Below are 15,995 nucleotides of genomic sequence, written 5' to 3' on the forward strand. Positions count from 1 at the left end.
CTCTCTCTCTCTCTCTCTTTCTGTTTAAGGATAATAGTTGTTGTTGTTGTCATCGTAACGAAATCAAACCACACATCATACATTTCCTTCTCTCTCTCTCACACATTTCCTTCTCTCTCTCACACATTTCCTTCTCTCTCTCTCTCTCTCACACATTTCCTTCTCTCTCTCTCACACACACATTTCCTTCTCTCTCTCTCTCTTTGTTTTTCTTTTCCTTTAAAAAATAAAAGTAATAAAAGATCATTTTGAAAAGTTAAACTATTAAATAGAAATAAATTTAAACGAAATGTATTAAAAATTTGAACGGAAAAAGGATTATCAATCCTCCAATATACATTTGATGATATAAATCTGATATGATAAGAATAAATAAAAGCTCATATGTACCTGTGTGTGTCAGTCTGTCTGTCTGAGACAGACATATATCTTTATGATAACATATCCATGTGTGTGTGTGCATGTATACCTGTATATATATGTATGCACGTATATATACGTATGCGAAAAAATGTTAATGCATAAATATGAAATGATGGATATTTGTCACAACCAAACAATATGCAAATTAATGTGACAAAATTTATTGTTAATAAATTTGAAAAATTTAATTTGCAACAATAATAATATATAAAACATTGCATATCTTTTTAAATGATTTTAGAACCTCAAATTGCTCTGTAAAGCCTAATAAAAGATAACGAATTGTAAACAAGCCGTAATTAAAATGTGAAATAGTTAAAGAAGGAATTAAATTAAAGTTAAAGGTAATTAAAAAGTTAATTAGAAATTTCACAAAATTATCACAAAATCTTTTTCATTCCAATAATTTTTATGATTAATTATAAATTTTGACCTTTTTAATTCCTCTATTATATCTACCAAATTATTGTAACAATAATTTGTGTAATTATCTCGTTTTTTTTTTCCGCCCAAAATTTTGAGAAATCGAATGATATCATCGCAATAAATCGATATCACATTTTGATCAATTACATTTCTTTTCTTTTTTCTTTTTCCTTTTAAAGCTATCAATAATTGCATTGTTTGATAGTGATAAATTGATAATGAGAAAATGAATAAAATACAATTCAAACCTGAAATGATAAAATTAGAAAGAAAGAAAACAAGAAAAAGAGAAAATATTTAAGGATTTCGATAGAAATAATCAATGTATAAAGGACATAAAAAACCATTATATTACATTAAGGCAGAAAGATTGATCCTTATCATCTAATCATCTTAACGGTGTTATATTATTATAAGAAGTGATAAGAATGGAAGTTCATATCATCTCGTAAATTTATGGCAATTTAAGAGTGTCAAGAATTTTACCATGAAAATAACCAATAAAATAAGTTTACCCAACCATTGTGGCGGATTTATTTAATTATTAATTGTTTTCTCTCATTTAAATTATTTGTTTTTAATCATTTAACAAATTTAATTGTAATTACAAGAATATTTAACAACTCCATTTATGACAATTTATAAAAAAAAAAATAAGTGCAGAAGGATTGGTCCGATTACCGGTTCTTTAAATAATGTCGCCCAACATTATTGTTATTGTAAGAAAAAGTTTTACGTAAATTACAAAGTTCAACAGTAATTAATAACTAAATTTGGGCATTTAAAAATGGATTAATTTTTGAAGCTTAAAACGAAAGTTACTTATTAAAATTAAAGTTTAAAATAAACACAGGGTAAAAAACGATTATATAAAACCGGTTCTCAAAATAATTTCGTCACCATTATGGTCATATATGATAATTTTTTTACAATTTAGTTTTGCACTCTTTGATTGATAATTTTGTAGAAAATTATTTCCAGTCTTTGATACATCTGCTACGGATGATCCATTATGATTTGTTTGATCGATCAATTGCTGGTTTCATCGATTGTTACCTCAATATATTTTCTTCAATCATCTTTAACGTTCCCATATATTTGTCGCGATTTTTTTTTTTTTTTCTTTGGCAATGGAAATAAGCTTAAGAACTGATAATTGCTTAAGAAGCTAATATTTTATAAATTTGTTGCATTTCAAAACTGCAAAAGAAAAAAAGTTTACAACAAAAGTGGAATACTTTAAAATGCATACATTCCTTTTATTCAGTTTATTTTCAACTTTTTTATCTTTTTTGAGTGGTTGGAAATTTCGAAATGACTACTATAGTAGATAGATCGTCTATTATTCAAATCCAAAAAACAGCTAATACACAGAGTGAAGAACCAACAGTACCAAATAAAGATTTGGAAAAAAATAAGAAGAAAGGAAATTTACTGGTAACGAAGACAGTTAAAATGGTCGACAATCAATGTCCCTTATTAGTTTCAAAAAAAATTAAACAATCCGAAGATCAGGTTGAAAAAAAATTTATTTCAAATAAGAAAAGAATCAATGAAGCAATAAAAGGAAAAAATAAAGAGAAAAAGATACGTAAAGATGGAACCAAAAATTCACAAGAACACGAAATTTTGGCAAAATTGAATGAAACAGTATCATTGGATCATTTAACAGCACGTGATAATGCGAAAAATCAGGATAATTCGAATGCGAAAAAGATAATGGAAAAAATTACTAGTTCAAATTCAGAAATGATTCCGGTAAAGAAGGGAAGGACAGTGTATCACGGTTCGAAAAGTGAAGTGATCATAGGGAAATCTGAAATTATGAACTTAAGTCATGGACATACGGTGGATTTATCGACAAAACGTCCAATCAAAAATAAACCTAAAAAAAGATTTTTTCTTTTACAGCGGAATTTTAATCTGAAAACTTATCTGAAAAAGTCGCTAATTAATTTGCACCGGAAACTACTACAAAATGTAACAGTGCTTTCATTGTAAAATCTTACAAGCTAGATCTAAATAATTTTTTAACTTTTTTTTGATAAGTTAAGCTTAAATAATCTTTGTTTTTTAAGATTTAAACTCACAGGAATTACTCTCATATGAAACTTTTGAGGTAGGATAAAACAAAAGATTGAATTAGAGGCTTAAGAAGTCAATGTCATATTATTAGGATCCTTTGTGACAAAGTTGTCTAGATATTATAAAATTCAAAAATTGATTTTCAAATATGACGTCAGGCAGTTTTTCTTTCTTTGCTTATTATAAAACGAATATTTGGAATCAGTTTTATCATTTATTTATCATTTATTTTCATTCCAAATAATTGTATTTTTTTTTTGCAGTTTCATTACTTTATAACAGTTAAACTTTATGAATTATTTCCATTTTTGATTATTGGTCAAGATAATTTGGACTATGATTTGCCAATGTTATATGTCACCAAACTGACTATGTCAGATGAGGTAGTTGTCGCCAGTTTATGTTCGTTATGCCTAAAAGATGCGTTCAAATAATAATTTGGTGTTTATTAAAATTAAGCAGTGAGAAATTTCTCAACTTTTCGTTGACAACTCATTAACATTAGATCATTAACAATTGTAATTAATAGTGAAGTGTAGTCTTGAAATCAGGTATAGTCCCGATTATACCTCTGCAGCAATTTCTTTTAATTAAAAATCTTAATTAACCTTATTCTTAAAATTTAAACAGCAATTTGCAATATCTCATGAATTTACAGTAACTTACAAATAACTAAGACTGTAAAGAATGTTGGTTTCAATTACAGCAATGTGATACTATGGTTTGTATATGATAGCAAAGTATAGATTAATTACTATTAGTTTAAATTAATTACTTGTATGATTGTGATATTATTAGATCGATTTGGATACGGATGAAGAACGAATAAGTATGATAAAAGTGAAGAGGGATCAAGAAAGAAATCATATTGAAACACTTGATGGATCACCAATTGGCATGCAACTAATTGATGCTGCAATTTGGGGATCATTTTTGCCTAAAGCCAGGTTAATCATTTCTAACATAAATATATTTAAATCATTAAATAATTTCTTATCGAAATTTATTCAAATATGATTGTTTTGAAAAAATAAAAAAACTGTATGCAAATTTTCTTTTATGTTTTACTTTTGCCTCATCGTTCCAAATTCTAACATTTGAAGAAAATACATATATAATAAAATGCAAATATAAATGTTTCGTCGTGTAGTAATACTTTCATAAGGTTGTAAATATTCGTCAATATTTGGTGATAATTAAAAAATTTTTGCATAAAATCAAAGCTTAAATTTAGGTAAACTTTTTTTGGAAATAGCTGTTGTTTTATGATGATAACGTATGTTAGAAGTATCACTTTAGAGTACTAATCATTATATCATATTTTGATAATTATCTAAAAATAACTGGTGTTATTGATATTTATAATTATTTTTAAAATAAAGCTGATATTTAGAAATAAGCCTATTGCTTGAAACATTCAAAAAGTTGTTGTTTTTTTTTTGATTTCATTTTTATATGCATAATGAAATTGAAGTGATAATAATTAATTGATAACGGAAGAAAATGATGATATTCATGTAATTTATATCAATATCAATCAAAATTTTCAAATATACTTGCATATTTTTTGAACTTTTCAGATCACTACCGGATAATTGATAATATTCGTTTGTTGAATTAATTCATTAATTTTGCAGAGAAGAAAATAAAGTAAAATAAATGTTTCTTTATGTAATATTTCCATAAAGTTGTGATTTTCTTCAATCTTCAGTGACAATCAAAAATATTCGTGTAAAATCATAGTTTAAATTTAGATAAGCATACTTACTTCTTTTCCGTGCATTTACTCATCCTACTCCAATAATTAGCATAATTAAGCAAATTTCCAATTAATGAATTGATTAAGATAAGCACCATTTTTAATTGTTATTTGAGAATATATTGATATGCATAAATATATTCATCATATTTATGAAATGAATTGAAGAAACGGAGCTAATTAAAAAGTTGTTTACGTTAAAAGAACTGGTTCAATTCTTCTCTTACAATATAATTGTAATTAACAAATTATTAATCTTCAAAAGATATTGCCATTAGGTATTGTGGGATATTTTCAATTGCAATTATCATTTTTCGACTACATCAAATCTTTCTATGCATTCAATTTGCAACAATTTAATCTTTTCTTTCTGATACTTTAAGTTTTAAATTTATTTAAACATTTAAATATCACTATCACTTAGATGGGTTAATTGTGAAATTGTTAACTTTTATTGATAAAATCTGATAAAAATTTCGCATTATGGTATGAGAAGTGTGTTACAATGAATAAATGAACAGTTAAACAGATCAGGATGTAATGTTCATCACGTTATCATATTATCTTAAAGATTTACAGATGTTCCAGCAACTTCTTGTCATAATTATCAGTTATGGTTTATTGCGTAGTATGATATATGGGCAATGTGTCGGTGCAAATTGTGGTAGATCTTCCATAGGTGTACGGAGACATCATCTTTTGACATCATCAAGATTCTCCCCAGTCAACTATCGTAATCATCATCATTATCACATAACAACATTTAGCACGGGTTGTGGAGCTGATAAGAATGCTGTTGGTGATAATTGTTGTAATTGCTGTTGCAATGAGATATCACCGTCATCTCCTTGCATAAATGATAACGATAATCATTCCGGAGGTGCAACCGTAATAGCAACTGGATGTGAACCATCATCAACAGATTGCAATTCGAAGGGTGTAACAGATCCGAACATTTCACAGGAAGAAGATGAGTACCCGACAAATGTTCCATCATCTCTCGGTAAAAAACCATTCAAGATCGAATCAAATTGCCCACCTTCGCGATCTTGTCCTTTATCACCTCCTTGTCCTACTATTTCAAATTCTCAACGATTCAACCAAAACAGTGACACTCAGACATTCAAGAAAAATCTTACATTGCCGATACTTCCCAAAGGTGTACCAATTATTCCATCTCCTCAATTGGACATGTTAACTAATGGTGGTAACATTGGGTTCAGCAATATTCATGATCTTCATTTACCAACAATTCAACCACCATCAATTGGAAAGCCTCGAATACTGGTAGGTAAATTATTTCTTTGAATTTCAATCCTATTTTGATTTTCTAAAAAACACATGGAACATTACAAACATTACATTTAGGAAGTGAATTTAAAATTTAAAAAACAAAACGTTGGAAATTGTAAGAAAAAAAAACACTGCAAAATTTATTTGGTTAATTAATTCTCCGATCAATTTAAATTAGTTTTTCATTGTTGTAATTTTAATCACGCATAAATTTAAGTGTCATTTTATGAATTTGAATATAATTATAGAGTAAAAAAGGCGACATTTTAAGACTGATTAAAAAATGTAATCATATGTAAAAGACTTTATTACTCAATAAATTCTTATTTATTTGCTTTCTTACTTACAATTATTTTGCATATTTTGAATATACAGGAACCATTTGTGGATAATTTTCCATCGCATGATTGTTGCACTCGATGTAGTAGTGAAAATTGTATATTACGAAATACAAATAATGCAGTAATATTAGCAGCACGTACATTCAAGAATAGACGAAATTACGAAACAAAATGTAAAAGCAAAGAATTGAGGAAATTAATGTTAGCGGTAGGTTTCATTAATTTAAATTTTCATTAGGAATTTTCTGTCAAAAATACAACAGTAACTTTTTTTTTTTAACTCGAAAAAGTTTACTAATTTAGAAAATGTTTCAAATAAAAATTCACCGCATTTTTCTTCATTCTCTCTTTTTCTTCTTTTGCCTATTTTGTTTTTATATGTCTGAGAATGTTTAAATTTTTTTGTCATTTATTATTCATTTCCTTTTTTTTCTTTTTTTTTTTTTTAAGTATCGCTAATAGCCGGTTGAGCATACTGAACAAGTACCTTCTTTTCACATGGGTATTGTCATTTTGGATGAAAATTTCACTGTAACTAATTGAATTTTTATTTTTCTTTTTTTTTTAAATATGAAATCAAGTTGAAAAAATTATTAAAAAATGAAATATGTCACTATGATTCTATCGTTGACATTAATTTAATTGCTTTCTGTTATAACAAATTAATCATTATTGTAAAAAGTTATGTTTTTCTCAAATTAAATTACTCATACATTATCCATATCATTGATCAAATTATACAATAATGATTAAATGAAATTTGTAACTACGATCCTACCTTTGGCAGAATCGTAGTTGCGGCCAATTATAATCTTTAATGCTTTAAATAATTATATACCATATAATTAACAATTTATCACTATGGGTATATACTTGTAACAGATAGATGCAGGAATATAAATACACGAAAAACTTGTATGTCGTCAGGTTTAGACAATTAATTAACCAAAATAAATTTTTATTAGATTTCAAAAAAAAAAAAAAAAAAACAACAATGCGATTTGTCCTTACACAATACATTCTAGTCGAATTTCAATCAGACTGTTTGGTGATTAGAAATATTTTAAAATAGAAAAAAAAAATCTCAATCTCAATTTGACGAAAGAAATAGTAAAATTGAAGTTGTTTGAGTTTAAACAGTTAAAAACTGCAACAATTCTCTGCTTTTTATTTCGTATCCTTTGAGACTTTGAGCTTTCCTGCTAATAGTGATAAATTGTTGATAATCTGATAAGCATTACTGTTCATCAAAATTTTTGTTTCTAAAAAATTAAAGAAACGAAAAAAGAAATAACAAATTTCAGAACATCAAAAAGGATCCATCACGTTCAAAACGAGTAATACAACGAGCAGCGGAACAAAAATTTTCTAAGCAATTTAATGTTATTTGTTCTAGAGGTGACTTTAGTTATGTGACACATACAGCTGAATATTGTGAAGTATTCAGCCATGGTACCACCTGTTATGCTTTTACAATTCATTGAAATTTAAACTCACTTTCAAATTTTGGATAAAAAAGTAACCTGCCACTTTTCATATATTTTATTTGGCTTCAATTAGCTCCTTCCTTATCATTTGAAAATAAAAGTGATAGAAATGATAAGAGCGAAATAGGCGTAAATAATTTTGTATCATTCTTATTACTATATATTAGTGGAAATTATTCGTACATAAAGCATTTTTAATTCATCGGTTAATAATTAAAAATTTTGTTTTGTTAATTTCAACAATTCAAATTACATTCCGAACTGATATTAATGCAAAATTTCGTTCTCCTATTGGTACCAATTGTTATTATTACCATTCCAGAATATTTTTCCATACATGGTAATACTGATATTGGTGATAATAAATAATTACACGAAAAATATTTTTGAGTTTTCTTGTTCTTTTTTTTTAAAAAAATTATGAACCATTTGTTTTTGTGCTTTTTGCATAAATGAATTTGTTTTAAAAATTTTAACAATTTTTCAATTATTGCAACAGAATAAGAAAAAAGAAAAATAATCAAAAAAAAAAATTACAACTTTTGCTTTCTGCATCGTACCATAACTTTCTATACCGTACCATAATATACTATACCATATATTTTATGTGCCATGCTATAATCTCTTCACAAACATTCTTTATCGTGGAAGAGAAGCTGGCACGACCTTATAAGATTGTGAACAATAATAGTGGTGACAATTGCAATCGGAAAATCTCTCATGCTAGAACGATCTCAACTGAAGGATCAAACAAAGTGTATTTATGAGCAGGATTAGCTTGTTAATCTTCAAGCAATCATCCTAACTTTGATCCCAAAAAGCACGTTTAACCCTATACGGTCATCCATTTCAGAGATAGATATTCTCTAATTAAACATACATCCTAACAACTTTCCTGCTATCGTCCAAGTTCATTAAGCTCTAGCAAATGAATCTTAGGAGTAAAGACTATATTATAGTGTACATAATTAGTATCAATGTTTATAATTGTACAAAAACATTGCAAATAAATTTTTGTAATATCAATTTCAAATTCAAAATTATCGCTTTCTTTCATCTTTCATTCATTTCTCGAAGAATCATTTAAAAAAAAAAAGAGAAAAGTATTTAATTTTGTTTATCTTTATATTCGATATGATTGGAAATGAATTTAACAAAGCAAATTTTATGTTATGAAAATGAATCGAAAGATAATAGTGATAATAAGATGATAATGACGATGAAACAGGAAAACAAATCAGACAAATGATGCAGAAAATATGATAATAATGAAATAATAAAATAAATTAACTGATTGTTTGTTAACAAAAAGATGATAATAATAACAATGATAATGAAGATGAAGGAAGAAGAAAAAACAAACCATCCGATAAGGTAAAATAAAAACAAAATATTTCTGAACCATACAATGTGTACAATTTTATGCTTTCATTTTTCAATGTACACTTTTTTTTTAAAAAAAAAGACTATACATTTTTAAAAATAACATTGTCATTATCCTTTTTTATCAATATTAACAGAATAAATTTTACATATAATTAATAGCACTATCAATGCTTTTCGTCAACGATGCTATCAAATCATTTAACAAATTAGTTAATCAGCATTATCATCATCTTACGTTATCAACACTGACAGATTAATTTAAAAAAAAAACAAAATAAATTTTCGCAGTTTATTTTAACGGAATCCAACTTAAACTTAATTTGTTAACTTTTAATTTCTATCAATCAGGTTGTTATATTTACTTTTACCCCCTTTATCAAGTTTCTATCTAATACTATTACTTTTCTTCCTGAAGTTTTATTTCAAGTTTTTTTTTCCTACCACGGAATTATTCATTCTTTAATTTTATTTCGAGTTTCGTTTTTTCTTTCATGAAATTACTCATTCTTTTCCCCATTGTACCATTCAAATTTAGTTGTAAGTTATGGAGTGGAAAATTTGTTGTTTGCTGGCAAAAATAAATTTTTGTGGAGAATGAAGTTTGGAAATGATTTCAGGTCAAAAGAAATTCAAATTTAGTTTCACATTCAGAATCATTTATAACTCAAGCTATTCCTTAAAGTTAAAAAATTTCTCGTACTAAACTATGACATAACAAATGATGGATAAAATGAAAAATAGTTGTAACAAAATTTCAGAAAATTTACTAAAATTTAAACCAAAAAAAATAAAAAAATCTGGATTTAAATCTAAATGACGAAATTTAGAAATTTGTTTTAATCATCAATAAAGCGCTATTGCACTAATTTTAAAGTTAAGTCAAAATTTTTTTTTGCAAGTTGGCTTAAAACTTCGTCAAAAGTTTTAACGGTTAGATTTCAAAAGAGGAAAAATATTAAAAATCAGGTTAAAGTTAAGTTAAAAGTTAAATTAAAACTTTTCCATCATAAATTTTTAGGATTTTCAAGCACACTTTCAATTCTGCCATTACTTGACTTTTTTTTTAAAAATTTCTTTCAATATCTACAAGATTTCATACATTTCCAATAGTTTTAAAGGAGCTGGAAGCTATTTTAACTTTGAAAAAAGTAAGTAATCATTTCCTTATAAAAGCGTTTTTGTTGTTGTATTAGAAAATATATTCGGATATATACAAACTTATGAATATAAATTAAAACAAGTTGACAACATTATTGTTCCTTTTTTTTTCTGTCTGTCGTTATCATTACTGTTGATCAAAAATCAAAAGAAGAGCTGTTTTGACGACCATTTTAAAAGAAATTACTGTCATTCAGTTACCGCATCATTCACTAAAGTAGTGAAAGTCATTCACTAAAGTCAGGTATACCTATCTTTAATTTACTTACTTTTTAGTATATTTCCTTTTTAGTTTTTAGCATATTTCCTTTTTAGCCCACTTGGTATATTTTTCTCTTCCCAAATGAATTCAATAATTTTTTTCTTTATCAAAATTCCCTTTTTTATTTTTCTTTCCTCACATATATGTTATTAAATTTCAGGTAACAAATTTATTGAGGAATTTTCGGCATTTCAACTTACAAAATATTTGTTGTTTCGTTTATGGATCCTTTATCTTATCACTTCATTATTTGCTTGTAGTCAAATTTTAACAGCTGAAATTACAAATTTTTTGATAAAAGATAAAAGGGATAAAGAGAAATACGATAAAAAAGTGGGAGTATACGAATGATATGTAGCGATATCAGGTAATATGATCGAAGTTATATTGAATTCAGATTCCAGCTGTCAGTTAATTATTATTGTTCAGATCTCAATAATGGGACAATTATCATTCGAGACAACTTTGCTAATTCTTTATATCACCACCATAACACCAATTGTATCCCAATCATATGTCTGTACATATACATATGTATATTGTTGGTTTTACTCAGCACCAGCGCCAGCACCAGCACCAGCAGCACCAGCACCAGCACCAGCACCAGCACCAGCACCAGTACCAGCACTACCACAACCACTACCAGCACCACTACCACCACCACTACCACCACCACTACCACCACCACTACCACCACCACTACCATTACCACTACCACTACCGCTACCACTACCAGTACCAACAACAACAACAACAACACGAGCACCACCAATGCTACCACTACCACCACTACCACTACCACTACCATTACCACTACCACCACCACCACTACCATTGCCACTACCACCACAACCACAACCACCACTACCAGCACCAGCACCACTACCACCACAAATACCACCACAAATACCACCACAAGTAATAGCACCACAAGTAATAGCACCACAAGTAATAGCACCACAAATCCCAGCACCACAAATACCACCACAAATACCACCACAAGTAATAGCACCACAAGTAATAGCACCACAAGTAATGGCACCACAAATCCCAGCACCACAAATACCAGCGCCACAAATACCAGCCCCACAACCACCATCAGCACCTGTAGTGGTTTGCTGTTGCGTGCAGGTTTGCTATCCATGCCCTTCACCTAAATCTTGTCAACCATGTCCCTGTACACCCTGTTCATGTCAAGCGGTAAATTTTAATATTTTCTACTTTATTTTAAAATTATTCTTTGTTCAAAATATAACTCATCCTTCAATATTATAACTGTTATACAAATGCGCCCAATGCCAATATCTTCATTCAATGCAATTTCTCAAAAGATTAATCTTTCTCATTCCTGAAAAAAAAAAGAAGCAAACAATTTAACATTATGAGAAAATATTTTCCTTTTTTTTTAGCCTAAAGCTGTACCAAAACCCCAGAGTACCTGTTGTAGCTCTTGCAAAGCTCCATGCACTAGTTATCAGACTTCTTATGGTCGAAAACGACGCTCAGTAACCGCTGTTGGTTTTCGAAAAAGTGAGAAAAGCTTAAATGATAATCCTGTTTGTAACAATGCCAATTTACGGCATATCATGAAACAGGTATTTCATTTAGAATATAACAATTAATGATATTTATTGATTATGCGACTAATTTAAACTACTATAATTTCCACTATTCTTGTCAAAAATTTCATCTTGATAAATACATCTTAGCACACAGAAAAAAAAAGAAGAAAACAAAATTATTATTTACAACTCGTGCTAATAACTTTTGTCAACCGAAATCGGTTGATATCACAATAATTAACATTCTTCACTTAACTATTAACTGCTCAATGTATAGCTAAATTGTTGAAAGTCAAAATTTGCTTGCAATTTAAAACATAGCATATAAAGCCGAAAATAAAAAATCAAAAATACAAAAAAAGTTTCGTTGCATAAAAAAAGTGATTTGTTGAATTTTAAATTTTAACAAATATAACGGAAATTGGTAGATATTGAGTAAGAACTTTGTAATTTCAATTTCATATTTCGATGAAATGATACTTAAACTTGAAATTTATGACAAATCTTCATTTTCTCTCTCTCTTTCTCCCTCTCTCTCTCAATCTCAACCTTTCTCACTTTACTTTTGAAATTTTTGTAAAAGAAATTAAATGGTAGAATTACCGCTGAATAATGATATATTTTTTTAAGATTAAGCAATAATATCATTTTAAAATTATGGAAATTTTTGGTGTAAATATTGCAGAATATGGTGAATGATAATGTTTGGTTAAGTAAAGAAACGATCCGAAAAGTTCTCAAAACGACGAATTCATCCATTCGATACAATGTTATTTGTAGTTCCGGTGTTTTAGCCTATATCACACATACTCATGAATTCTGTTTAGTCCAACAAAATAATATATCCTGCTATGTTTTCAGGTCTTCAAAAAGTTTTTCAATAAAATAATTTTCCAATAAGATGATTATCCTTTAATATATTTTTATTGCAAACAGATATTTAGAAACTTTTTCCAATATTTATTCATCAATAAATAGTCAATGGTCAAATAAATTGGAAAAAAAATAATTGAAATGATTGCTGAGTTTTGCATATGATAATTCATATGATTGAATGAATATATAATTTTTTTTCATAACAATTTAAAATAGCCAAGTGGACAGCCACTGAAATGAAGGAAGAGAAAGGATTAAAAAAGAATTAAAGAATTAGAAATTAAATAATTGAATTAAAAAAGGGTTAAAGAGAAAGAATTAAGACATTCTAACTGTATAATAATTATCAATAAATCTTTGGCTATTTAATATATGGAATAAAACCTATGGTTGAAAGATAATATGGGAAGTCAAGTTGATTTCGTTCTAACTTTAAATTTACTTTTTCATTTCTTCGTTTACTTTTTCATGAAAAAGTAACACTGTGGAGATATTACAATGCCTAGACTATCGCTGGATTATTTTTGAGGAAGAATATGATGAAAAATAAAAGAGAAATAAATGCATTCATCAAATTGCGACAAATATCAGTTTTGATTATCAAAAGTCCAATAAACATCATGAAATACCTGGTCACATAGATCGACCATATCTTTATCAGTAAATATGATAAGAGCCAAAATGCACCAAATCATGCTTATTTCCGGATTTTCATTAGATCATATCATATCTACGAAATATGCAAAAAAATTGCATTATATTGGGTATAAATTAAATGAATTATTTGTAATCTACTGCTTTTTTTTTTAATTGTAAGCGGAAACGATATTTATTTGTTAAATTTCTGTCTATTTCAATCAGTATACAAAAATTTTGTTTTACAAATTTTAAAAGAGAGTGGAACGAAATGGAAACAAAAAAAAAAAATGTGGAATATTTGCAATACAATGTTAATTTATTAAGGGAAAAGTCTGTCTTCTTTTCCTTTTTCTTTTTTTTTTTTTTAACCAAATGATTGGGATACATAAACATGAAATGAATTGAAAGGATAGAAAGATTTTGAAAACTTATTGACAAATAAATGAGATATTTGAAGTTAAAATATCGTTTCATTCAATTCAAATTAAGTGCAACAAAATATGGCTAAATATGAGCAAAATCTCGTCGAATCAATAATTTTGTTTAATTTTAACTTTTTCTTGTCACCAAAGTGATGAATGGAAAGAGTATGAAAGAGAAGTGGAAAGAAGCTTGACACTTTTCACATTTAATGATTGCTCAAAAAATTTTTCGCTATAATTTACAAAACTTGCCATTCCAAATCATTTTGCGCCTATCTCTCATTAAACCCAATAATGGAAGACTAAAATTGTCCCGTCTTAAATTTCTGAAGAAGAAGAAGAAGAAATAATTTTCAGCTATTTACTTCATCAATTAGAATTGGATGAAATCATTAGTGGAAAAATAAATGATGGTTGCTGAACTGCAATATCTCAGTGGACATTATTAATGTTTATCGGATGAATTTCCCGGTGAAACAGAATGGTTCCTGAAAAATAGAGTATAACATTGTAAATTTTTTTCCATATTTAATACCTATACCATTCGCTATAATGGGATTTTTATCAATACAATTGATGCAATTGATAAAATATCAGGATAACGATATTTTATCACTTATTTATCAATTGCTCATTGACTAACGTAAGCTTGCCATCAATTAGTAATCTTTTTATCTTTACATTAAAATTTTAAAGTATTCATGGTTGATTTCACGTTTATTTTTTGATCGATAAATGCAAAAAAAGAGAAGTAGGCAAGCAAGATAAGACATTCGAGAGGGTTTTAGAATGATCATTAGACTTCAACAGGAAACACAACAGATTTAATCGATATGTGAACAGAGATGTCATTTTTGCTTGAAATAGTTGGAAAATTTCGATCGAAAGATTGTATAAACGAAGCTGGGACCACTCTGACACTTTGATCTGTCAACCTGATCCAGCCAAGGAATCATACAATATTTCCCTTTACTATCATCACTTTTATCCGGTCCAGCAAGGGACGGTAATTCACTCGATGGTTCTTTCTACGCTTACCTTTTCTCAGTTTTCCTTCGTATTATTTCATGAGAATAAACAAGTAATCAAGTCTAAGTTTGCATATCTCTCATTGGTAGTGGTTTGGATCGTCTGATATAATAAGCATTAAAATGATAAAATTATTCTCACATATCAAGCTGTAATTTGCTTCTTTTGTAGCTGAATAGTAGCTGAAATTGAGTAGTAGCTGAATTTGTTAGCAAACGGGTTAGCAGCTTGATGCTAACATTATTCACTTTTACTCCTTCTTGTAGGCTTACAGTACTTGTCATGTCTTTGGCCGTATTTAAACTAATTCATTCATATCTTCTGCAATGGTTAGTTGTGTAATTTCGATTTGGTAGAACGTTTTTCGAATTTTAATTACTTTTTAAATTATTTCTAAATTTAGAAGAATTTGGCTATTATTCAATAAACTGAACAATGTCACTTTTCCGCTATAATCCTCGCGATTATTTCTATACCTCACCGATGGAACGTTTCATAGTAAATCTCCTCTACAGCACATTTGATGACAGATCTTCATATCGATCGCCTCAAAGTGTTGCACCATACTGGCTACATCAGCCGGCGTTGAACGAATGTAATATTGGAAATGCGCTTGGCGAGGTAATTGTAATTTTTCATTTACTATTTCTCATATTTTTAGATACGACATCCATGCTTAAATCACATGGTTTCACATAAAATGTCATCCACTTTGTTCGTTTGCTTTTATTGTCCCAAAATCCGCTTGATCACTTAGTGTATGAAGTAACTGGTTGCAAAAGTTTTCTTCGAAGTATTTCAAATCAGTTGTGATAAATTTCAGGTATTAGATGAGAAAGATAAGTTT

The 15,995-nt window shown here is 28.1% G+C and overlaps 4 protein-coding genes across 4 annotated transcripts; all 4 read left to right on the forward strand.

Moving 5' to 3' along the window:
• Positions 1–2,163: 2,163 nt before the first annotated feature.
• LOAG_07010 (hypothetical protein) lies at positions 2,164–2,850 on the forward strand (the record flags this gene model as incomplete). The annotated part of the gene is made up of 1 exon (XM_003142544.2): positions 2,164–2,850. The coding sequence occupies one exon, from the start codon at positions 2,164–2,166 to the stop codon at positions 2,848–2,850; it is 687 nt and encodes a 228-aa protein (XP_003142592.2).
• A 2,422-nt stretch (positions 2,851–5,272) lies between these two features.
• LOAG_07011 (hypothetical protein) lies at positions 5,273–7,811 on the forward strand (the record flags this gene model as incomplete). Its single annotated transcript, XM_003142545.1, has 3 exons — positions 5,273–5,980; positions 6,362–6,535; positions 7,632–7,811. 3 exons carry the CDS (start codon positions 5,273–5,275, stop codon positions 7,809–7,811), a joined length of 1,062 nt encoding a protein of 353 aa, XP_003142593.1.
• Positions 7,812–10,997: 3,186 nt separating this feature from the next.
• Positions 10,998–13,071, forward strand: LOAG_18274 (hypothetical protein; the record flags this gene model as incomplete). Its single annotated transcript, XM_020450937.1, has 3 exons — positions 10,998–11,751; positions 12,030–12,215; positions 12,868–13,071. Exons 1-3 carry the CDS (start codon positions 11,059–11,061, stop codon positions 13,069–13,071), a joined length of 1,083 nt encoding a protein of 360 aa, XP_020305331.1. The 5' UTR covers positions 10,998–11,058.
• Positions 13,072–15,583: 2,512 nt separating this feature from the next.
• Positions 15,584–15,769, forward strand: LOAG_18275 (hypothetical protein; the record flags this gene model as incomplete). Its single annotated transcript, XM_020450938.1, has 1 exon — positions 15,584–15,769. A coding segment is annotated over one exon (186 nt), but the record flags the coding sequence as incomplete, so codon positions are not given.
• Positions 15,770–15,995: the final 226 nt, after the last annotated feature.

The sequence above is a fragment of the Loa loa genome, assembly GCF_000183805.2.
Source record: "Loa loa unplaced genomic scaffold supercont3.245, whole genome shotgun sequence".
Classification (NCBI taxonomy): domain Eukaryota; kingdom Metazoa; phylum Nematoda; class Chromadorea; order Rhabditida; family Onchocercidae; genus Loa; species Loa loa.